The following is a 26,188-nucleotide window of genomic DNA, read 5'->3' as shown; positions in this document are numbered from 1 at the left end:
GGGAAGCACAATCTCACTGTGCTAACATAAATCAAAAAGCATCACAGAGGGTTAACCTGATCCAAACTTTTCCTCGTTTGATGAAAACATGGATGTTTCCAAGAGAGAATTCTCCAAACCGACAAAGACAAGGGATGCTTACGAGGCCATTCTCGTTGAACTGACTCATACGGCCAGGAGGATCTGACGAGGGTGACGTAGAACTTAGAGAACAGTCTTCCCTCTTGATTCTGTGAAATGTCCCAGTTTCATCCAGGTCACAAACCTTCCCTGGGCCTTAACTGTGCAACTGGACAGTAAGATATGACATCCTTCACTGGGGTCGCTTGCAATGGGGAGCTGCACGTCACGGCTGACTCAGAGGTGCACGGTATGAGGGGAAGTGCTAGGGCCCAGAGCAGACCGCTCCCCTCTCCCCTCAGGGAGGCCCATTTTCAGTCAAGGCACAGAGGGTCTTTAGTCTCAGCACAAAACTGAAGAGTTCTTTTGCAGACAATTACTAATGAGCAGCAATCCACAGGAGGAACGAATCATTGACGCCTTTAATATTAATGTTTGCGAAATGAAGTGAATCAATGGTCATTTATGGGGCTGCTGAGGATACAGGAGACTGAGCACCATGAAGTTTATGACACCAAGGGAGGAGGAGCTGGAACTCGGGAAAGAAGTGAGGATAGGAAAAAATAAGGGCTTGCTATTTTTTTATTTTAGGAAAGGAAACATCATTCAGAGAGACAGGAAAGGAGACTTGGGTAGAGCTGGAAAAGACTAGGAAATTAAGGAAGAAGTGTTTTAACACAACCAAACTTTCTGTGAGAGCAGCAAGTAGAGTAATGAAATGATAGAATCCTAACTACTGGTAGTGAATCTCTCAGTCATTGTGTTTCTATTAGTTGGTTTGCTTTTTTAGAGCTCAGCGATATGTCAGAGGGTGGGTATCTTTCCTTCATGTGAGCGTTACCGTAACTCACTGCTTCAAACGGGAACACAGGGAACGGTGCCCTCCCCCTCCCCCTCTGCTGTACAGCCAAAGTAATTTGGTGACTAAAAAGGCTTAAGTAAAAAGAGAAATGGGTCAGCCCTTGGCCATGGTTCTCCAAAGTCAGCTTTCTGCTGTGAGAAACTAATGCCATCCTTTGATCAGTGTCAGCTGTGATGCCGTTAGAGGGTCAGACAATGGGCAGGATCTCCAGGGAGGACTGAGGAACCCACCAGTGTCCATGTCACAGTTCTGGACGAGATAACCTCGTGAGGGCTGCAGTCCTCACCAACCTACCAGGCCAGGGTGAAATTTATCTTCCAGAAACTTCAAAGCATGAGCGTGACATATGGAGCTCAATAAGACCCCAAAAGAAACACATCACTGATGATGAGAAAATAACCATGACTCTTTACAAGCTTGCATGGGGTCTAAACTATCCCTTTTACATGTCTGTGTTCATTCCACTGGGAATGAGGTGATTCACTTTTGTGTGACCTGCAGGGACCACCTCCAGAGCTTCCGGTTCCCTTGGCTGGCCCCCTCCAGGGTGTTCCGTGTAGGACTCTCAGCACCACCGTGACAGCAGCTCTTGGAGATTCCCCACACATCTGTGGTCTATATCAAGTCCAGCTGTAAACAGGAACAACACGTTGAGAAAGGAACCGGGCCACCTCCAGACCACTGCTTCTCTGGGAAGGAAGTTTACTGACAACGGTTCTCTTCACTGGCAGTCTGCATAAACTTGCACACTCACTCACTGTCAATCATTTTAAGAGTTAAATTCTAAGTATCTCTTCATTTCAGTACTAAGAACTTCTCCACAAAAAAGCTGAAGTTCTGACTGGACTGCTGTCCTGTGAGGCTTAAAAGCAGGAAGTTTCCACACATGAAAGATGGATACAAAGGCCAACACTTCTACACAGCTGCCCAGGCTGCCAGGCGTGGTGTGGTAAGGTCCAGAAATCCCCAAGTGCCTATCAGCCTATTCTGTTTACATTGTTAATTGAGAACATTAAAGAATTAGGCTTTTTAAAGGCTGTTTTTATTTGTCATCCCACAAAAACTGCATGTTGTATTGCCTATTTTGGTTGAGAGCAATTTCAGTAAATTATGACATTTTGCTGCTAAAGGAATAGCCTCCCCCAGCTCTTTTTCAGTCCTTCAAAGGAGAGGATTAAACTGAGTGAACAATAAACTGAGAAAACCACAGAGCACAGGGATGTCCATTATGAAATTACTTATCTGATTAAATTTACAACAGCAATAAATAACAGTGCGGAGAGCTCCTGGTGTGTTAGAAATTAAAACACAAATAAGAAGCAAGTCTGTGATAAGCAGGCTTTGTGGCTGTATTTACAGTTTAGGCAATTTCACTCACTAGAACACCTGGTATATATTAGAAGTACTTACCAAATCATCCACATCACCACCTTCCTCAAATATGGCCGCTGTGTCTTCCTTTGCATTTTCTTTGGGGGCCAGAAACTGTGAACAGAAAGTCAGGCATGATACCAAAAGGTCATTTCTGCCCCTTTTGATGGAGGGACACATGCAAATGGCCCAAAAGAAATATTACCTTGACATATGCTCCTCCGTTTAGCCCTGGATGAGAGGACCAATTCTGAGGTTGAAGAGCCCACACTAACCAGTCAGAGAAAGCTCTTACGAAGAGGGGGGAAATGACATGGCTTGCTGAGGCAAGGGGCAGGTGGAGGGTCCTACGTCAGGCACCGAGGACACCTGATATTCCCATTTCTGCCTCCACAAAGGGTATGTGGACTCATGAGGGTTAAAAAAAAAACAACCAAACACCCCAAATCAGTATGTCTCGGTTTCTTCTGAAAGTGTCTGAACTTAAAGGTTACAATCCTCTCTCCCTCAACCCTAGTGAGAACAAAAAGGTAAAAGGAAGGACTTCTTTTAAGAGATGTGAAACACAAAAATGGGTGAGCTTGGGAGGTTGTTCAATTTCTTTTCTGGAAATCCTCTCATTTGTGTTGGAAATTGTCTGAAAACAGGAAAATGGATGAGAAAACTTCAAATGTACACTTCTGCTTAGCATCAGTGTTCCAGACACGGAGCTTCTAAAAGGCAGATACATAGAAAAGCAAGGATCCTGAACCGAAGCCTGCGAGGATCTAAGAATGCAACCCAGATTTTAAAAGGGATGTGAGTGCCCTTAAGACTCTCCCAACACTCCTGCTCTCCATCCTGTCCCTCCAAGAGATAGCAGTGGGGACTCTTTTCCTTCGAGGTGCGTGGTAACTGCATCTAAGAACTGTTCTATCAACCATTTCCCAGCCTAACACCAGAGCTAATCTTCTGGCAGCATAAGGACTTAAAATGGTAGCAGAGCCAAGCCTGCAGGAGTAGGTGTTGTTGGAAGGGGAGGTGGGAGGTGAGGCACGCCTCTCCCGTGAGCATCCTCAGGGTCAGAGTGCACGGAGCACGCGGGCGCTGAGTGAGATCCCCAGGCCACTAAGCTTCTGCGGCAGTCTCCACCCAAGAGGGAAAGGTGTACTCACACATACTTTTCTCACTCTCTCCTTGAAAACATGGCAAGAACTGCCTTCCCTTTATAGTTTAGTGATTTTTATGGTACAGTGGACACAACAGAGGTCTCTGAAACCTAAGATTTATAATTAGACTAAAATATGTCCCTTTGACAAATCACAAAGCAAAGTCACCATTAAAATACTAGGTTGTGCACAAGTCTCAGGAAGCAAGTGCTGCCTGTCCCTCCACTCGTGTGCAGAGACACACACGCAGGCAGGAGAACAGCACCGGCAGAACTGGCCGGTGCCTCGTCAGTACAATGGACAGGGCCGTGGCGGCTTGTTTCTGACTCAACCTCCCTCCTGGGCTTTTTCCCCGACAGTCAAAATCATCTCATCATTCATTAACTTCAATTTTGACTGAGAGACTAGGGAATTTATCTTCTTCTAAAGACATATATAAATCTTTCCATAACACTTTATTGACGCTCACCTGGACCATGCTCAGTGCTGGGAATCTAGTTCAGCAGACAGAACATGCTAGCAATGGAAGCACAGTCTGGAACAGAACTGTAGTACAGCCTCCGTATCGTTAATTCTATCTATTTATTCTGGTTGATTATTAATAAAGGTATCTGAGGTCCACACAGAGATAAATGAGTAAGAAATCCACACATGTATGTGCATATGGTTTACACCTAAAGATTAAACTCTGCTCTTAGATTCCCAAATTAATCTTTATTTATGATTCTCCTAATTACCAATATTAAAAATGATTTTCACTTTGTACCTTCCCTCTCCTACTCATTATCATTAACCCCTACATCAAGAACATCAGGCAAGGGGATAAAGCCTTATCCAGTTGGGTTGCAGAGACTAAAAAGTAGAGCATAAACCTCTGGGGGCGGGGGGCACAAATGACCTTCCAAATACAGACTCTATGGTCTCATGGTTCTATGTCAACTATATCTTTTATTATCCCTTAGGAACCTGATACATGGCAGGTACTTACTGATGAATCTAGAGAATTCCTAATGTTTTTTTGCACACAGCCTCTAAAGGCTCCAATTCCCATTCCCTCCCCACCTGCAAAGCCCCCTTCACACTGCAACTACAGGGTAAATGAAGACAGAACCGTCTGAGCGGTGTGAGCATGGTATACACAGTTAAACACTAGTGGCACAGCTCTGAGATGAGGCCAGGTTCCGAGGAGAGGAGCAGCAGCAGCAGCAAACTTCCCCTTCATTTCCACCAAGTGCTAAACATCTGCAACTGGCTTCCTGGCAGATCTGCTTCCCGTGTCTGTGCAAGCAAATTATGGCTCAAACCGGGACTGCCATCCATTATCCTCCCCAGAGCCCTGGGCGAGGCTGGTCTCATGCACATATCACTCCTCATCATCAGGGTTTTTAACTGCAAGTAATTTCCAGGCTGTGCAGTGACAGGGAAGCTAGAGATAAAGCACAGACTTCAGTGACTGGCCTGTTTTCTCAATAAAAGCAACAGATTCTCTAAATGCAGCAGAAAGGGACACAAGTCAACTCCCGACTTTTCTTATGTTCTTTCTCTCTGCAATATGCTGAAAGAGTAGACAGTAAAGAGAAAGAACACCTGTGTGACACAGTGCTCCACCCTCAAACCACCATCATTTACTTGGGATTACCTCCTTGCTTGGAGATCTTTATAAAACAGATAAACTACTACCTCTCAAGTACACTGAAATACAAGCCTGGTCACAGGCAGAGAAAGTGAATCAATAATCTCTGTATAGAAGCTTCCAGTCCGATTCCTCCACAAGACTAAACACTAAAAATCAGCTTGTGCTCAGACCCTGAGCTATCCCCAAATTAAAAACACAAGGCTTCCACTGGGCTGATTCTAACACTATCAGGCGATTCCAAAGAATCACCCATAATCCAGACGTACAAAAGCATCAGGAAGAATGAAAGTCCATTTGCATGTATTTTGTCTAAAATGACACATACTTAGGTTTCATTAATGCTGATTTCATGCTATAAAGACAATACAGTGCAGCAGAGAAATTCTTCAAACTAGTGTGGGGGAACAGAAGCACCATCCAAGCTCTGCCTGTTTCTTAGTAACCCTGGGCAAGCCACCTGGCCTGCCTATAGCCGGTCTTCCTCAAAAAATAAAATGGGAATACTACTACTGACCCTACCTATCTCATGGGATTATATTGCTTTTCAGATGAAATAACATGCACAAAAGTGCTTTGTGTACTGTAGGCTTTATGCTCCAAGCCCTAGGATACACACAATATGTGTCTACCAAATGATACATACAATAATACCCACAGCATGTTTACTCACAACTGCCAAGGTTAGGAAACAATCAAAAATGTCCAACGTTAGAAGAATGGATGAATCAATTATGATATAACCATAAAAGAGAATACTACATATCTGCAATAAAGAATGAACAATTTTAACATCATGGATGAATCATAAAAGGCATGATTCCAATTATATGACGGTTAAGACAGGCAAAACTACTCTCAAGTGACAGAGGTCAGAATAGTGGTTATCTTGGGGGTTCTGACTGAGAAGGATGTCAGGGAGCCTTCTGAGGTGTTGGAAATGTTCTGTATTTTGATCTGGGTGGTGGGTATCCAGATATATGAATACATAAGAATTTATCAGCATACACATTTAAGATTTGTGCATTTACTGTATGTATGTTTCATCCTTGATAGTTTTAAAAATTGTATCTTAAAAGTATCAAGCTGTAAACAAATGTAAGTTAACGCTGTGATATTTTAACTATTACTTTTCTTGTACTAGCATATAGAACAACTATACTAGAGATTGAAGGCAGAAAAGGAAAGTGGAAAAGAACAAAGGAAAATATCATGGGGTCCAATAGGGGCCAGCAGTTATGCTCCTTCACAAGGTCTCTGACACACAGAAAACTGGGTGTACTTCTGAAAGAGGAAGCACGAGCTTCTGTTCCTCACGCAGGTGTGGCTGCTGGTACTCTGGGGGGAGGGATGGAGAGGTGGCGTCATGGTGTGGAGTAAGATGACTACGGAAGGAGCCCGGGGTCTGGGTTCTCGTCACTCACTGGCCATGAACCTGCTGAGATGCTGAGCAAGTCAACTCCACCTCTCCAGATGGCATCTGGAAAATGACCAGACTGCTAAGCATTGAGCATCTATGATGCTAAGATGGAAAAATCAATAAATGTCAACAACAATAAAGAAGGCTAGATTAGGCAGCTACAAGGAAAACAAGTGCTAAAATAATGATTTTTTTCCCCCACAGAGTTTGTATCAAATGATTCTTTAGACATAGCTCAGCTTCCTGGAATCCCATGAGAAACAATACTCCAAAGCCACAGGAATAAATTCTTTTTCCCGCTGTGCTCTTAACACTGAGTAAGAAGAACGGACGGCTGGGGGGTCATTCCTACAACCGGATTCCTGACTAGTGACTTACGACAAGATCTCAGACACGGCATTTCACTTCTCATAGCCCTAAGTTTCTTCATCTATAAAACCTGAGGGTTCTTCCGAGTCCCATCGGCAAAAGAAATCCCAGTTTTCTGCTCCCACTGTCCAACTGCTGAGAAGTTTTAAAAATAAAAACTTAGCTAGATTATTAGGATTCTTTCCAGCTGAAAAAAATTCTATACAAAATAAGCCAATATCCTCTGCCTTAGTTAAGAATCTGGCTTGTTTAAATTCTTCTAGCTCAGGGCTTCTCAATGGTGCCATTCTTTGTTGTGGAGGTCTCTGCCCACTAGGAGTCGGTAGCATGCCCCCTGCTCTAATCACCAAAAATGTCTCCAACAAAATTACTCCCAGCTGAGAACCACTGTTCTAATCCTAACACAGGTTAGTAGGAGAAACTTCAAAAAAAAAAAAAATTTTTTTTTTTGTAAAGACGATAAACTTCAAATGAAGAATCAACCTATCTTGACCTTTCACAAGTCCAGGTCTCTCACTGACTATGGTTTGGGGCAAAGGACTTCCCAGATGCCCCTGGAATGTGTCAGGATAAATAGCCACACCTCCTCCCACCACAGAGCCATGCCCTGTGAATGATGGGACAGAGAAAGGGTACACAGGAGCTACTATGGCCCATACATGTTGTTGCAAACGGCAATATTTCTTCTCTTTTACGACAGTGGTATTCCACTGTATATATACACTACATCTTCTTTACCCATTCATCATCAGTGGGCACATAGGTTGTTTCCATATCTTAGCTACTATAAATAATGCTGCTGTGAGCACAGACATGTATACATCTTTTTGAATTTTGGACCTTGAGAATATTATGTTAAGTGAAATAAGTTGGATGCAGAAAGACAAATACCAAATGATTTTGATCTTATGTGGAATATAAAAAAATGAAAATGAACAAACCAAACTAAACAAAATAAACACACAGAGACTGAGAAGGCAGTAGTGGTTACCAGAGAGAAACGGGTCAAGGAGAGAGCAAAATGGGTAAAAGGGTCAATGGTCTGGTGATGGATGGAAACTCAGCTTTCAGTGGTGAGTGTGCTGTGGTGTACACAAAAGTTGACATATAATGTTGTACACAGAAATGTAATGTTATAAACCAATGTCACCTCAATAAATATAAAGAAATAAAACAAAACTGGAGAAAAATATATATAAAAAAGGCTTTACCAAACATCAAATGTTAACAGCATGTCTGACAGTAACAATTAGAAAAAGTTAAGTGAAAGAACTGACAGGTTATAACGACAACAGAAATGAATGTAAAGAGGGGTAATATTTGTCTGGTCTTCAGAATGAAATGAGGGGTATCAGTTATTGAAAAGAACTATCTAAGCTTATGTCATGAAAGAATTTTCTATCTCCGCAGCAAGGCTGACTTACCTATATGTCTCAAAGAATCATAAAATGGACATATTTTTAGACTATATCAGAGGGAAATAGCTCCCCTTAAGATGTACAAGTATAAAGTTATGATTTATTTTTCATCTGAAATGGATACCCCTGGATAATTATTTCCTTTCAAATTAACAAACAACATTTAATAGACACAATGTGACAGCTAGTTAACTATAAATAACTTATGGTAAATACCTTGAAAGAATTCAAGTGGACCATTAGAATTGGTCTTCACTTTCTCTGATTATAGCCAAGTTTCCTTAATTGATTATTTGGAAAGGGACTGAACTTGTTTTGAAGGCAGTGTAAATGAGTATTTCAGGGCACGGTCAAAAGTGATTGCACGTCTGTAAGTTTGCTAAGAGAAAAAGCTGAAGACGAAGCATGACTCTCCTATTTAATCACAAGGAATCAGCTTCCGTGAGTCAGAACCCAACTCGGCAATTCTTCTATCATCTGTAGGTGCACTCTCCCTTCTACCCTTCTCTCCAAAAATCAACCTGTGCAACTTAAAAACATTTTTAATGTAAAGGACTGGGTTTTCATTCTGAAAAATGAAGGGTTCATGTGGCACTGAAGCACACACAGGCATAACCCTGCGAGTCAGACACGCCCGAACGTGCGCTGACGGTGAGCCACGGGAACAGCCTCCACTCCACTGCGCCGACCTTGTTCTCTACCTGTTCAAAGCTGGTGGCGTTTTCTGAGTTGTCTGAAACTGCAACCAGCTGAAATCAGTTCTGCTGGTACTACAGTCTCGTAAGGACACCACCCCATTCCTAGGCTTAACTGAAATTCCTCTCTGTAGCTTCATTATCAGACATTAAAATTCCTGATGGTTAGGCTCTGTGCCCTTAAATTCTAAAGATGACATTGCATTTGCAACAAAGAATAAGCCTCAGACATTTTCAAGAAGCATGTTATTCCTCCTTAGACTTCCTCCCCCTCTAATATTCTGGATTCACTCAGCGGTGATGCCTTTGGTTAAGATGTACCGCTGCAAGGGAAAAACTACCTTTTTTCAGACCAGTGCTCTTTTCTCTCCTCTTCCTGCAAAACTGTAACACATACTCAATTTTCACCTGATGACAGTTTTTTTTAATGCAATAATGATTAAAATTAAATTATTTGCCTTGACTTATTTTACCTGTTAGCAAAAGCTGACTGATAAGCCTTCCCCCTATGTGATTTTACGTGTCAGCTCGGTTAGGCTATGGTGCACGGTTGTTGAGTCAAACACTAGTCCAGATGTTGCTGTGAAGGTATTTCGTAAATGTGATTAACATTTACAACAGCTGACTTTAAGCAGAGACAGTTACCCTCCACAATGTTGATAGCCTCATCCAATCAGCTGAAGAAGTTCTGCCTCTAGACTGTGACACAGAAATCCTGTCTAAAAGTTGCCAGCTTGCTGGCCTGCCCTACAAATTTCAGATTTGCCAGCCCCTACCATTGTGTAAGCCAATTCTTTAAAATAAATCAGACTTCACCAACCCCATACACACACACACACACACACACACATACACACACACACAAACACACACACATTCTCTTGGTTCTGTCTCTCTGGAGAGTCCTGAGTAACACTCTAGTTCAGGGGGTAAATATCATCATGCCATTGTATAAAGCAACAAACAGAAACAAAATCAAGCAGTTGAATGACACTCTGATGCCCACAGGACTCAGCACTGACTGCGGCAGGATGGGATACAGATGCCATGGAACCCGTTCTGAGACGGTCATCAGCATCTCAGCGTGCATTTTAAATTCTGGGATCTTACTTCCTGAAAGCAGGGGCTGTAATCTGTTCTTTAACAAAACGCTTTTGCCAGGCTTAATAAAAATTCTTGTATATTCTAACTTCTCTCCCAAAAAATATTATGGTTTTTACTGAATGCCTTTATTGAGCTAAAAATTCAAGGCATTTTAAATTTGCCTTAAATTTAGCCACAGATGAACACTTCCAGCCTTGCTCCCAACAGTCCTAGACCAAACTCTCCCTTAGTGTGTGTAGTTAATTCTTGAGTCTCCACTGCTACCTTGTGACCGACGGAGTTTCTAGAGGGCAGGGGTACTGTCTTATCATCCAGCACAGTGCCCAGCATAAAGCAGAGGCTTAGCACGTTAACTGACAGCTGCCAGGACCGAGCTCAATCAGTGACTGTAAAAGATGCTGACTGTTACAAACCATATACTTTTGAGCTACTCAATTTAGTTTCATTAAAACTGCATCAGAAATCAAGGGTTACTGAGATAAACAGCCACATGCATTTGGCTCATAGCTGAATCAGATTCAATACTCATACACCAAGCAGAAGACTTGGGCCCACTAACTGTGTCAACAGGAAGTTTGTGGGACCCGCATACATGAGGTATTTTACTGTAAACACCTGGATATGCCTTACGTTGGAATACTTGTGTGCTCTACCTTGCTGCACTTCACAATCACCTGAGGGGCTTTAAAAACTCAAAACCATGCCCCAAACCCATCTCATACCAACAGAATCTCAGGGGAGAGGAAGGGGTGCTTGCCATCAGCATTTTTTTTTTTAATAGCTCCCCAGGTGACTAACGTGTGGCTTGGCTGGGAATCACTGGGCTGGAGGGATAGCCTTTGCCAGGGTCTAGACTACATGTGGTGTGCACCATGAACCTCAGGAGCTATGATTACAGATGAGTTCTAGACACATCACCACAGCCTATGGAAAGCTGAGTGGATTACAATTGTCCCACAAGGATGCTACAGCTGAAGGAATTTGCCTGTTGGTTGAGTAAAGAATGATATGCTAATTTAGTTACCTTTAGAATCTTACTTCTTCAAGGGAGAACTGGTATCAAGAAAATAATATCCACTGTGATAGCTCATCTAAAAACAGGTAGTTATTCTCCAATACCTTTTTGGCTTCCTCAGCTGTGACAGAGCTTCCAGAAGCTTCATCTTTGGTGATCAGAGTAATTCCATCTAAAAAGTAATTCACAGAGTGAAATCCATGTACAAAGAATCAATCCCAAACCCATCTTCCTTTCCACCACACCTCCTCCCATTTTTGCACTGGAGATTTTTAAAACTGTAAAGATGCTCTTCTCTGTAAGAAAAATAAAACTTTATTAAAGGCACTGAACTCATATTATTCTTTCCATCTTACATTATTCTTTCTCCTATTTTTGCTTGTATAAAATGAAGGCCACATCTCAAATGCTACCTGCTGTGTGAAGGTAGCATTGAATCTCTCCATCAGAATTCTCAGATCACCTTGTTTATCCCCTTGAAATGGCTCTCACCATATTTGATCTTGTATAACTATTTGTACATATTTTATCTTTCCTAACTATACTTTTCTCTAGAGCAGGGACTATATTTAATTCATCTTTATATTCCCTCCAATGTAGTACGTAGCAGGAGCTCAGTAAACAAATGGTAACTGAGTGACTATACTTTGGTCCAAATCCATTAGGTACCAGATGGGATCTGCAGACATTCTGACTTCTAGCAGTGTTACTAGCCATTGACGAGACGATGAGAGAGCTGAGGTCAGGAGGAAACACGCTCTTACATTGGCCTTATCTGTCACTGAGCACAGTACATCAATTTTAGCTCAGTGAGAACAAACCAAGGATAGAAAAGCGACCCTTTAGTTTTCTCTTCTTCCTAAAATTTTCTTCTGCCTCAAATGGCTGATGCATGAAACGCTTTCAGAAAAGCACATGCATTTAACATCCATTTGTGCCTAGAAATGGCACAGGTCATGTGTATTCTAAGTAGGATATAGGCTCTCAGAAAACATGTATCTTGCATGTGTCCTGCAAGTTTCTTTTCAGCAAACAATGTGCTGGAGGCATTCAATAAATACCAAACCCAATCTCTTTCATCTCCTGGGTTGGCAGCAGGGACACAAAAGTGATCTGAGTAAGCCCCATTCACCACCTATTCTAATTGCTTTTGCTCTCCAGTGTAGAAGTTAAAAGGCTGAAAAATTAACTGTCAGGAAAATGGTTGCCTGTGTGATGAAAGGCTGCCCGTTAGACGCTGGATAGATAGGTACGCAACTCTTTTTATACAGAATTTGCACTGAAAGACAGGTTGAAACTAATTTGGGGGTTCTACGGCAAATGAAAAGTTTCATACTTCGTAACATCATTGTTTTCATATATGCTTTCAACAGGTAATATCTTATACCTTGGTTCTGGAAGAAAATCAAGTCAGGTTAAAGAAAATGGGCAACGGGCATGAAGGAAATCAAACATCAACCCTAAAACTGAAAAAAAATGTATGTTGCCTTCATTCCACGTTTAACTTGCATTGGTCCCTGTGAACAAGTGAGGAACCGAGTGGCTCTGGTGCATGAAGATGCCAGTCTGCTGATATGAAAGCTCAAGAACGTGGCAATGAAAGGCTGAGCAGGGCACCGTGCGGGTGAGGTCAGGACAAGTGCTGTGGACCCCGAAGAACTAAAAGAATCGGAGAAAGGAAGTAATGTCTGCCTGCACAGCTTCTTCACTCCTCAAACGGAAAGGCGTGATCTCTGAGGGTCATAACGTGCAGAGTTTAAGATGCGACTTACATGTTTACTACGATTCATCACTTTGTATTTATGTTTATCAAGCAATATTTTCAGTTCACTGAAATCTGAGCGTTTCCCAAGTCCACATGGGAAGTCACCAGGTCCTCACATAACACATCACACAATATAACTTATATTTAGAATTTATACTTAGAAAATAAATAGCATAAATATTTGGAGGAAAAGACAAATGACACCTTACCCTGGACGACAATCTCCCAGAAATGACTTAATTGTTTAATTTCCACTTTCTCTCGCAGGGCTTTCAGGAAACTGTTAAAGCGCTGCTCTTCTGAAAACTGGCGGCACATGGGGGTAGAGCAGGGGGCGGGTCAGAGCACACACACAAACAGAATTCATCCTCAGCCCCAAGCACTATATATACGGAATTACAAATATGTAAAATGTTTTTCCTTGGTACTGGTACATGGGAAACTGGCACTTCAAATTTCGGCTATGACTCCTGGGAGCCAGAAATCTTTCCATTTGCTGAAGGGACAGAAATCCCCATAGTCCCACAGGTTTTCTGGTGACCCAGTACTTTGTTTTTTAACCTTTAGCACAGACAGATTCAAACAAAAATAGAGTAATTTAGTGCCTGCTCACTCGAATCACCCACCCCCTTTTATTCTCCCCTGGAAATGTTTACTGTTAGTAAAATGAGTTAGTCATTTCTACTTCTCTTGGCATATGTTGCTACTCATAGTGAGGATGATTATTTCAGAGCCCAGGCTAATCTTTGGGGTGCTATATGTCTCTCCCCTGTGACGGTGGTCAGCTGCTTAGGAAGAGGACACAGGATGGCATTACCTGAATGGCTTCCTCCCGGAAGACCTTGATGCAGTCCATGCTCTTCATGAAATACGGTGTTTTGTTGGTATCCAAAAACTGTTCAATGTGATTTATTAGTTGCTGACTCGCTAGAACAAAAGACAATAAATTTATTTTCCTCAGCTTGAGTGATGCTTGTTGGAGAGAGTGTATGCTCTGTGTGCCCATAGTATGTATTATGGTTCAAGAGCTTTGTGGTCGGCAGGCCCAAAAGCCACTCCTCTTCAAAGGGGGTGGACAGGAAGGAAAGATGAGATGCAAAATGCTGATTCCAAAAGTCTATATTTTTAAAGTTTAGATAATATTTGTTGATATTTGTCAAGAAATAAAATTTCTAAAATGTTTAGAATTATAGCTAAATGTTCCTTTTGGGATTTCAAACACTAAGTTGTTTTTCTAAAAAAATTGTTATTGTTGTTGCCTTTTATTCCCCCCTCCCCAAATTTAGGGGCCATTTGGGTAATTCAAAACTGCCTTTCCTGAAATAGTCATAGAAAATAGATCCTCTATTCCATCCCCTAATTCCAGTCAGGATAAATGTCAAACAATGTCAGAGAGTGAAAACCAGTGAGGGACACTCCATCTTCTCCCAATCACAGGTCAAATTAGAAAAGACCAGTCCTCATTTTAATTTAATAATATCCCGTTAGAATGGAAAGCCATTGCTCCATATCTTCTGCCTTAGCTGAACCTGAATATTCTCTAAGTTAGCAATCTACAAAGCCATGAATACTTAATAAACAATAACTGTCAGCAAGCAACGTCATAAATGCTACAGAAAGAGAAAAATACATTAATAATTTTTCCTTTCCAAGGTGGGCTGCAACTTGAGGCCACCTCACAAACAAGCAAAGACTTCTTCAGTATGGGAGAAAAAGCAGAGGAAAATAAAAATAAAAGTCACCAGGGAACTTAGGCTGCAGAGCAGATCAAAACAGACCCTCGCGATCGGTGTGGAAAAACAAAGCAAGGAGATGTGCAGAGTCACAGCCTAAAGGCTCCCTCTTACTTGTCCCCTGAAACCACTCACTAGCTGGCTGTTCAGCAAATTATGCTGAGTGGTCAAGATGTTGTAAGTCTGCAGGTTTGCCACAGTCGTGGCCTCAGCCGAGCACTCTCATAGTTACGAGAGTGTACACGCGAAGTACTAATGAAAGCGAGTTTGAAGCTCGCCTATGAAAGCTTCAGGCCACTAACTCAATCACAGTGACCCGAGCACGGCACGATGCCCTAGGAAAGACCTGAAACGCAGAGCCATCAACTGATTTCCAAAGGATCTCGCAGCACGTGGAAAGGATTAAAAAACTGGATGAAGTATTTCCTAATATAATAATTTTGCAGCAAGAGAAAAATATCCCCAGTAACCTTTTCATCTTTTCTACCAACCAGGAGATTATGATCTCCATTACAATAAAGTACTTAACCAACTTGAGGGATTAAAGAAACACTTCCCAGCATTTTCAGAAATCCTTCCAGTGTATCTTGCAGCAGTAAATTAATACCCGCTACAATTCAAAGGAGAGAAGAAATGTTTGGACAGGTCTTTTTAAACAAGGTAAATAATACAATCCTGATTAGTAGGCAGAACAGAAAACCACAAGCTCACGGCAATAGAAGCTATCTCCTCCTCTCAGGCTGCAAAGGCGAAGTAGCAGAACTGTTTGCTATTTCCTACACCACTCAAGCAGCCTGCTTTCTCAGATTGCTAGATACAAAGTTCACTAAGAGTCTCCTATCTGAGCACAAACAAGAGCAGTAATCCCAGAGACTCCAGGGTTCTCAATTCTTTTGAAACGCGAATGAGGAATCTCAGCAGTATAGGGTAAATATCTCTCTTTGCTTGATGTACTGATTATTTTAGTTTAGCCTAGCACATATTTATTGTGTTCAGTGCTATGTATTAGACACTAGGATGTGTTCTACAGGAGCTACAATTAAGTTAAGATCCTTGCCCTCTGGGAGTTCACTGTCTAATAAGGGATACAACACAGAGACACAAAAAGAATAACAGGAGATAAATGCAAAGAGGGCTACAAGTGGTACGGAAGTGTATCAACTGATCTGAATTTTTTTTAAAAGAAATCAATCTTTGATGAGTATAACAAAGCTTCATGAATTAACGTGGCTTTTTAGCTGCGCAATGAAAAGTAGAATTTGGTATTCAGACAGAAAAAAAAAAAAGGAATGAGCGAAAGTGTGAAGATTGCAGTGGGAAGGCACAGGGTGTGCCTGAAGTGGTCCAGCACATGGGGACCATGGACAGGAGCAGGGAAGAAAAAGGAGTATGATTTAGACAGGAAAAGGGGAGGGAAAGGAGTTCCAAGGAGAGCAAGCAATATGTATGAGGCTCCTGAAACAGGATAGAGTGTAGGAAAAAAGGGTTCAAGACCAAGCCTTTAAGGAACTACAATATTTAGATGTTGTATAGAGGAGAGGGAGCTGACAAAGGAGGCCAGGAAGGAATGGTCAGGGAGACAGGAGAAAACCAGGAGGATATGGCACCCTGGACACTAAGGGTTGAAGAGAGTTGTCTGTTGTGCCATAAAGCATCACATAACTAATATTACATATAATATGATGACATAAAGACTACAAGGAAAAGAGCATAGCGAGCACAGGAGATTCAGGACTGAAACTTAGGGAGCCCTCAGACTCAGGAGCCCATGAAACAAATAGAGAATGTTGAAGTGCTTTGCAAAAAACACAGCTTCCGGACCCATTCTGATCTTGAAATATGACAGAACCACCCCCGCACCCCTGCCAACACACACACAGTTGCTACCCTATAGGAAAAAAATTTCAGAAGAAACTACAATAAAGCAAAATGTAACAGCCAATAATCCATGTGCAATAGCATTATGGGAAAGAAAGGATACAAAACAAGGAAGTAGGAGTCTCAATACCCAGTTTCCATTTAAGAATGAAGTTCTGTATTTGTTTTTAGATTGAATTTGAATTTAGTTTGAATTGAGTTGTCCTATTTACATGTTAGACTGTTCTGTCCTTTCCTTCAGATGGTTTAGGAACACAGGTAGATAAACGCATCCAAACTTCCAATAAATCCAGTGAACACAAAGAATCAGACTTTTCCCTTCTAGGAATAATCAGTTACGTGGTCCATGATTCTGAATTCTGTCCCTCTACCTAGACTATTTTGTGGTTCACTGACTATAATGAACCACTTAACACTAGTGAGTAGATGTGATGGATGATGCTTTAATATACTGAATATCAGAAGGAGATGTGGACAAGAGACTTCCCTTCCAAACTTCGGTGGTATTTCCCTGCCATTTTTAATAAAAGTAAAATCCAGAAATGGCTAACAAAAATAATCTACTTTGGCTGAATTAAGCTTCTGACTCACCCTTCTTCCCTATCCCGCGTTAAGGAAATGCTGATCATCAGGGTGCTTTTCTCTGCTTCTACACCAACTATAGGGCTAAGGAATGACCTGTCAGTCTTCATAATTAGTAAATCACAGCCCCAATTATAATTCACCAAAGTGCTTTTCAGAATTAGTCAGAGGCTCGATAATACTCATTAATAGCTAATATAAAAGATGGCCATTGGGAGGGCCATTCATCTTAAGATGCTAGGTCAGGCAAGGGCCGCCATTTATCTCAAGGAGTCTTCAAAATCAAGATGTCGAGTCTGGATTTCAAAAATGTCTGTTCTGGATTTTGAGGTTTTAAATATGGTCATTATATATTAATCCAGCATCTTACACGAGGACAGACTGTTGACACACAAAATAAATCTTACTACAATAATACTTTAGTGTTACGTCAAAAATGCTATCAAGGTTCAGAAGTGTTATGTAAGAGAAAAATGGCTGTGTTTTCTTGTTTCATCTGAAATGTATGTTCTCTTTCTCTAGAGAAAATATTCAGCACCTCCAAAGTCCTACAAAATGAGTCACCTCCCTTCCTGCTGCACAGTCACAGGACCAAACATCTGGGGCCATGTGCTTGCTGGTCTCTGACTTTACATTTACTTATGACCTCAGTTCTCGGCAAAGATGTTTCTAACAAAGTAAAAAGAAGTCATTTATTGTAGGGTTTTCCCCTCCACTGGACAGAGCCAAAAGACAGAAGGTTCACTCATCTGTCACACATTATTATATAAAGGACAGTAAAGCCATCTCAAACAATTTTGCCGAACCCAGGCATCAATCTGGATGCTTCCCAATTTAATTCTTAATCATGATCACGAAGTGATGTGAGTTTTACTAATTGAAAAGGTGCACATTTTGCAGATGTCAGCAGTTAAATAATTTTAAAATGTTGACTAGATTTACATAGGCAATGACAATGGTATCTTTATAAAGCAAAATAAAGTGACAATAAAAATCAAGCCCTTAAATAAGCATGTGATCAGGATAAAAAGGAATAACATCTATCAGCAGCAAATAAAAATCTAAGCAAGTAGTCCAGTCTGCCATCAACTAAATCCACATGTAAATTACAATGACTGTTTTAAGCCAAAAACTTACAAGAAATATTTGCCTGGTGAGAAAACAAGTCTGTGTTATCATACAGGTCACTAAAACAGAAATCAATCACAAAGAGTCTTCTTTGTATCTCTTTACCATAGGATATAAATTGGCCACTGTGGGTAGAGGCTTTGGGTATTATTGGTCAGGGTCCAACCAGAAGAACAGAAATCACTGAATATTTTACCCAGGAAATTTAAAGCAGGCATTTGTTACACAGGTGATAAAGAACTGTAAAGCCAACTGAGAATGGTGCTGTAACCCAGAGATTAGGAACAGCAAGAAGCTACCAGCACCCCTTGGCACCATGGGGAAAAGAAGAGCAGAGGAAAGAGGGGGGGTGCAACTAAAGTTCAGGGACCTGTCCTGTGGGAGCCAAAATCATGGCGGACTGACTGGAGATGCTGCCCCACTTACTAAGGGAGAAAGAGAAGTAGCCTGGGGCTTCTCCCTCCCTCCTTTACTTCCCACCAGGGTCTCACATTGGCTAAAACCAGTGGAAAATCAGTAGGTAGGAGCCTGAAAATGCAACCTGTGAGGCCACCCTGCCCCACTCCTCTCTGCAGATCTGGTGCACACAGGGGAATGGTGAGCAGTGGACCTAGGGGTCACAGGCACAGTGTTACTATGAACCCACAGAGCTGGATGATCCATTTTATACATTGGATATTTCCAGGAAATAGAAATTAACAAGGTATTCTTTAATTTAAATAATAGAGGAAGATAAGATGTATAGCTTTTTTTTCTTTCTTTCTTTCCAGTTAGGTAGGATACAATGAAAATCAAGTTACTGAAAAGGTTCACAAGCATATTTAAAACTTTCCCCATCCATTTAAACTTTTTTAAAAGCTGTACTTCTACAAAAACCAGAATTATGTAAAAAATAATATATGGTTTTCACTTCTACTTGAAACATCTTTAGAGCTACATATACTTCCCTTTCCTTCAGATCTACAGTGAAACACAGCAAACAGTTGCCACACAATTGGGTGGACGGTGATGATAAACCTGAGGAACTACAAGTGACTGAACCCTTCCCATGGTGCTCCTGTCCTCTCTGGAGTCAAATGCGCTTCTGAAAATTTAAGTACAAAAAGAAGGTGCCCTAAATATTTTTCCTCTGAATGGCATAAGATACACTGATTTATTTCTTAAATATCTATTCTGCTACCACTTCTAAGAGTTCAGTTCTAAGATTCCAGCAACTTGTCTGGAATGTTTGTGCTCCTCAGTCTGGTATAATTCTCATTTTTAGTTTTGCAGTCTTTAATGAAATATTCTTATTGGGGAAAAATAAATCACTGGGTGGCAACAAAAGAAACTGAGAACTAGGCAGGGCACGACCATTAAAAGAACGACAGAGCCATTGAGGATAGGACAAACACTAGCTACAACCAACTAGGCCCAAGATGGGGGAAGATTCAACTTCTAGTAGACCTTGAGACTCATTATACACTCCCTGTAATACACTGGTGTGCTAAATGACACACCCACAGGTGCCATGACAGTTCTGAGGCTGACCATAAAAGGCCAAAAAGTGGGCAGTGGCCCAATTTCTGGAAATTCCCACCCCTTCCCTGAAATAGTTGGAATAATCTTCCTACTCGTTAGCATATGAAATTACCCAGCCCATAAAAATTTAACACTCCCAACACCCTCGGCTGCTCTCACTTTCTGAAACTGACAGCATTCTGCCTATGGAATGTGTACCTCTCTAAATAAACTTGCTTTCACTTTAAATAAAAAAGAAAGAAAGAAAGAAAGAGAGAGAGGGAGGGAGGGAGGAAGGAAGGGAGGGAGGGAGGGAGGGAGAGAGAGAGAGAGAGAGAGACAGAGAGAGAGAGAGAAAGAAAGAAAGAAAGAAAGAAAGAAAGAAAGAAAGAAAGAAAGAAAGAAAGAAAGAAAGAAAGAAAGAAAGAAAGAAAGAAAAACTGAGAACTAGGGAAAAGTATAAGCTTTATGAACCTGAAAATGACACTCAAATGTTGTCTTGTTTATAAGCACGTGGACAGTGAATACAGCTCTGTCCTGCCCTTGGCTTCTTCCCCATCCTTCCCCCTTTTAGAAACTACTCTGCTAGATTCTTTGCCCCAGAATTCTTCATCTAGCAGACAGAAGAAGGTGCCTGTCTCCCTTTTAAGAACAGAAAAAATCATCAGATATGACACAGAGAATAGCGTAGCCATAACATTATGCATGACCAGTGGCACAGGAAATTGAACTAAGGTATATAAAGTACTGACCACTTCAGCAGTACAGACATAGCCCTGGTTGGTTTTTTTTTTAATATTATTATTTTTCTTACCAATAACTAAAAAACTCAATTAAAACTTCACCATTTAAACTCCACAAGTTTAGTCACAGCCCATTTTTTCATGCTTAACGATTTTCTCATTAAATGCAGTAATTTCTTACAAATTACACCAATAAAAGTAAGTCCTGCTGGGTGTTTTCTCCCCTTTTAAAATGCTGCCTTTTCATTGATGTGTTAAATTAAAACCCCAGGCACAAAGAGCAGAGTAAATGCAAAGTCTTTATTGTTAGACTCCATTCCGGCAGACTATGAGATCTCTCTTGTTTTATTTTTGTTTTTATTTGAGTTAACTGTGAGTCCTACTTTGTAGCCACAGGAAGAAAGATTCTGAATGTCTCTGGGTCTTAGCTCACGCTAAAAAAAAGGTGATAGTGTGAGCTAATGAGAAACTAAAACAATGGCATCTGGTTCAGCCCACTGGCTTCAAGCTTAGTTTATGTAAGAGAATTACGACAAGTCTAATTTTTCTCATCTTAAATAATGGGCATAAGACCAGATTTGTTCCCAAGTTAGCTGGAAATTTTTAAGTTTCCTGTTATTTGGGTATGTTCCATGGCATTCTATGGTCTTTTAATTTTTTATTAAAAACATTCAATTTAACCATTAAAGACTTACTGAACATGTCTCACAAACCCTTAAGGTTATCAGTTCATATTTACAGTTAACTAAAGTTAACTAAAGACCAAAGAACATCCAATCTTTAGTCTAATTCCTTAATTTCCAGAGAGGAGTGCACCTAAAGTAGTTCAAAACTGGGACATGATGCTAACATAAGAAAGAAACTAAAGGATGGCCTTTTTAATCAAATGAGAAACTAATTTCTTTAGCTCATTTATATAATGTATATGCTACATGGTTGGAAGTATACACTGAGGTTTCAAGTAGGGAGTAGAGAGGGCAGAGAGAGTGGGTCTTCACAACTTTCTAAGGTTCTAAACAAATTCAAAAACTTGGCAAAGCTTCCTAAAATAAAAGTGACACAGAAGAATTAAGAACTTAACCATTTAGACCTGATCCTGTTCTAGATGAGTAGTAGAAGGAAGGCAGAATCAAGATGACAGTGTTTGATACTCCAGTAATTTTATAGTATCTGTCTAGCTTCATATCTGAGTGGATGTCATCAAACTAATGCAGAAGTAGGCAGAAGGAACAAAGTAGTCATAGTAACAGTGCAGCCAAGAGAAAATGCTCTTTTCTCTTGGAGACCAGAGCACTGGTCTTCTCAGGAGACCAGTCTGGCAATGGGATCCAATTAAAAGTTGGTAATTGAATGGAATTGAAATTCATGTATCAGTTGAAGAGATACAGTCAGACTCCTTAGCAAGGAGAGAAGCAGGTGTCCACTGGTTGAATGTGCTTTGGTGGATGATGGAGGAGGGGGAGGCAGCATGGAGTGTTTTAAGATGCCTTAAAGAATCTGACTCATTCTTAAATGGAACTATCAAGTACTAGAAATTTTAAAACAACCGTATTTCACATAGTAAATCTTCTTAAAAACTGGTAAATAATGATGCCCTGTGTTTATATGGTATCTTTCCTTAAGGATTTTTTCTTCCATTTTTCCCCCTCTATCTTTTTCTGATTTTGTGAAAAAGTTGTATAATACTCTAGAGTTCAAAATACAGAGATAATATTTTCCTCTACTTCTTCTTTGATGAGGCTGAGATTTTGACTCAATCCAAAGAACCTGAGAATTAATTCTGCTGTAATTCAAAAATTCAAATTGTTATTATTCCCAAACACTGCTTTGTTAAAGTTAACACTGGAAATGAAAAAATTACTATTAGCCAGCAGTACTCAGAGATTAAAAAAAAAAAAAACAGATGGAGGTTTTATCTGTCCCACTGATGGCAGACAGCAGCAGAATCTTTGATAATGAATCAGACTACAATAAAACTACTACTGGGCACTGGTATCTCAGGATATACTGGCTCTTAGCTATCAAGAGTGTCTTTAGGAGAGAGCGGCCAAGATGGCAGAGTTAAAGGACCACGAGCACATCAAAATCATAACTAACTGCTCAACAACCATTGATGAAAAAGACTGGAACCTACCAAAAAAGATCTTCCACAAAAGACATAAAGATGGAACCACAATGAGACAGGTAGGAGGGGTGTACCCGCAATCTAATCAAATCCCACCCCTCTAGGGGGTGATCCACACACTGGAGAGTAACTGTACTGCAGAGATTCTCCCACAGGAGGGAGATGTATTAGCCCCACATTAGGCTCCCTGGCCCAGGAATTTGGCACTGGGAAGAGGAGCCTCCAGAGCATTTGACTTTTAATGCCAGCAGGGCTTAACTGCAGGAGCTCCACAGTACTGGGGGTAAAACAGACTTCATTCTTAAAGGGCAGACACAAAATCTCATGCACAACAGGGCCAAGAACAAAAACAGTAACTTCTTAGGAACTGGGCCAGACCTACCTGCTGGTTTTGGAGGGTCTTTTGGGGAAGTGAGGGAGAGCTGTGGATCACCCTGGTGACATAGACACTGGTGTCAGGCATATTGGTGAGTATTCATCTGCAGGGACTCTCCCAGAGGCTGACATCTTGCTTGGGTCAACAGCACCAAGACCTGGTCCCACAAAAACACGCAGAGGCCAAACAATACTCTAATAAACAACCAATGGACCACTGAAGAAATCAAAGAAGTTAAAAAATACCTAGAGACAAATCAAAATGAAAACACGATAATGCAAAACCTGTGGGATGCAGCAAATGCAGTTCTAAAAGGGAAGTTTATTGCAAGATAAGCTTACCTCAGGAAACAGGAAAAATCTCAAATGAACAACCTAATCTTACACCTAAAGCAACTAGAAAAAGAACAAACAAAACCCAAAGCTAGCAGAAGGAAAGATATCATAAAGGTCAGAGCAGAAATAAATGAAACAGAGACTGAAAAAACAATGGAAAAGATCAATGAAACTAAAAGCTGGTTCTTTGAAAAGATAAACAAAATTGATAAACTTTTAGCCAGACTCATCAAGAAAAATAGGAAGAGGGCATAAATCAATAAAATCAGAAATGAAAAAGGAGAAGTTACAACTGACACAACAGAAATACAAAGGACCAAAAGAGACTACTGCAAGCAATAGTATGCTAATAAAATGAACAACCTAGAAGAAATGGACAAATTCTTAGACAGGTACAGCCTCCCAAGACTGAACCACGAAGAATTCTATAGAAAATATGAACAGATCAATTACTAGTACTGAAACTGAATCAGTAATTTTAAAACTCCCAAAAAACAAAAGTCCAGGACCAGACGGCTTCACTGGTGAACTCTACCAAACACTGAGAGAAGAGTTAACACTTATGCTTCTGAAACTATTCCAAAAAATTGCAGAGGACAGAATACTTCTGAATTCATTCTATGAGGCCACTATCACCTTGATACCAAAACAAGACAAAGATATCACACAAAAAAGAAAATTAAAGGCTAATATCACTGATGAACATAGATATAAAAATCCTCAACAAAACACTATCAAACCAAATCCAACAATACATGAAGAGGATCATATGCCATGATCAAGAAGGATTTACCCCAGGGGTGCAGTAATTAAATGGTGGAGAGGTTGTGGAGAAGAAGGAACCCTCCTGCACTGTCGCTGGCAATGTAAACTGGTATAGCCACTAAGGAGAACAGTATGGAGGTTCCTTAATAAACTGAAAATAGAGTTACCATATGACCCAACAATCCTACTCCTGAGCATACATCTGGAGAAAACTATAGTTCAAAAAGACACATGTACCTCAGTGTTCACAGCAGCACTATTTACAGTAGCCAAGAAAAAGAAGCAACCTAAATGTCTATCGACAGATGAATGGATAAAGATGTGATACACATATACAATGGAGTATTACTCAGCCATAAAAAGAATGAAATAACGCCATCTGCAGCAACATGGATAGACCTAGAGATTATAATATTAAGTGAAGTAAGTTAGACAAAGACAAATATGGTATCACTTATATGTGGAATCTAAAAAACAATGACACAATAAACTTACTTAAAAAACAGAAACAGACTCACATAGAAAACAAACTTACAGTTACCAAAGGGAAAAAGGCAGGGGAGGGATAAATTAGGAGATGCTATTAACATATACACCCTATCATATATAGAATAGATAAACAAAAAGGATCTAATGTATAGCAACACAGGGAACTATATTTAATATTTCATAATAACCTATAATGGAAAAGAATCTGAAAAATAATATATATATATATATATAAAACTGAATCACTTTGCTGTACTCCTAAAACTAACACAACATTGTAAACAAATTATACTTGAATATAAAAAAAATAAAATAATAGATTCTCTTTAGGGAGGATTTGGGGGTAAGAAAAAAGAATGCACATTCTTGGAAGGAATAGCATGAGTAAACATACAGAAGAGCAGGAAAGCCAATGACACAAGAGTATTGGCAGGAATACAGGTTGGTTTGATACAGAGTTTGTAGAGGGGACCTGCAGAAGATGGGTCTGGAATGGGAGGATGGGACCAGGCTGTGGAAAGTCTTGACTGGGGGATTAATTTCAAAGACACGGGGAAATATATACAAGATCTTATGGTAGCTCACAGAGAAAAAAAAATATGACAATGAATATACATATGTTCATGTATAACTGAAAAATTATGCTCTACACTGGAATTTGACACAACATTGTAAAATGACTATAACTCAATAAAAAAAAAGTAAAATTTTTTTTAAATAATAAAAAAAGAAAAGCTGACTCATAATCAAGCTTGTGCTATAAGAAGCTAAATTTGTGCCAACATATGGGGTGAGCTGAACAGGAAGAGCTTTGAGGATAATTAATATAGGATACTCTTACTGTCCAATGGTGAAATAATGAAAGCCTGAATTAGAGTAGTGGTATTTACGATGAAAAGGAAAAGACAGATATGACACAACTGAATTAGAAAATGATTAGAAATTAGAAGAAAATTAGAAATGAGTATAAAGTGGTCAGAAATGTTCATCAACAGTAAACTCAAGAGGCAAAATAATGGTAGTGACAAAGATCACTTATTCGGGGGAAAGTTCTATTAGCACTCATAGTTACAGGATACCCCATCACTTTGGCTGTTGCCTCACTTGGGACACCTTTCTTTGGGACCTCACCTATTCAGCCTTTTGTGGCTCAGGTTATGCCAGCCTCCTCCATGAATTCTTCCTCAAATTGGTCAACCTACTTGCATCTGTGTCTGTACTGTGCATCTTTCCTATTGCCTTGGATGAACTACCTGTGCATGCATCTATCTAAGTTACCTCTTCCATCTGTGCCCTAAATCCCACACCTCTCCCCTACTCAAGGATCTCATTCATTCTTATTCCTTTACAGACTAACTCTATGGTGACTCCTCCCAGATTTATATTTATAACCCAGGTCTTGATCCTGAAGTCAAGATCTACATAACCAACCTGGTCTTTCCCTTCTCAGTAAATGCCAATTCATTCCAGTTGCTCAGGCAAAAAAACTTAAGAGTCACCCTTGAGTTGTTTCCTTCTCTCACATCATATTTTCAAGCCATCAGCAAAACCTGCCAATTCTACCTTCAAATTATATCAAAGTCTGACCTCTTCTCACTACCTCTATCACTACCT

At 40.4% G+C, this 26,188-nt stretch overlaps 1 protein-coding gene across 3 annotated transcripts in view; it reads right to left on the bottom strand.

The window, feature by feature from the left end:
- Nucleotides 1-524: 524 nt before the first annotated feature.
- The window catches only part of XRCC5 (X-ray repair cross complementing 5), an 88,168-nt gene continuing 62,504 nt past the window's right edge, over nt 525-26,188 (bottom strand). For 2 of the 3 annotated variants that reach the window (XM_072961607.1, XM_006207300.4), the window contains 5 exons: nt 13,738-13,847; nt 13,130-13,226; nt 11,260-11,327; nt 2,393-2,467; nt 525-1,612 (listed from right to left, as the gene is read on the bottom strand). In XM_072961607.1, the coding sequence (XP_072817708.1) occupies nt 1,598-1,612; nt 2,393-2,467; nt 11,260-11,327; nt 13,130-13,226; nt 13,738-13,847 (365 nt within the window). In that variant the 3' untranslated portion in view covers nt 525-1,597. Of the gene's footprint in view, nt 1,613-2,392; nt 2,468-11,259; nt 11,328-13,129; nt 13,227-13,737; nt 13,848-23,023; nt 23,143-26,188 lie in introns of those variants that run through there. The other variant, XM_072961608.1, reaches the window with a different exon arrangement.

Source organism: Vicugna pacos, chromosome 5, assembly GCF_048564905.1.
Source record: "Vicugna pacos chromosome 5, VicPac4, whole genome shotgun sequence".
NCBI lineage: Eukaryota > Metazoa > Chordata > Mammalia > Artiodactyla > Camelidae > Vicugna > Vicugna pacos.
Note: the sequence above shows the minus strand (reverse complement) of the source record. Positions and strands in the feature narration are given on the sequence as shown.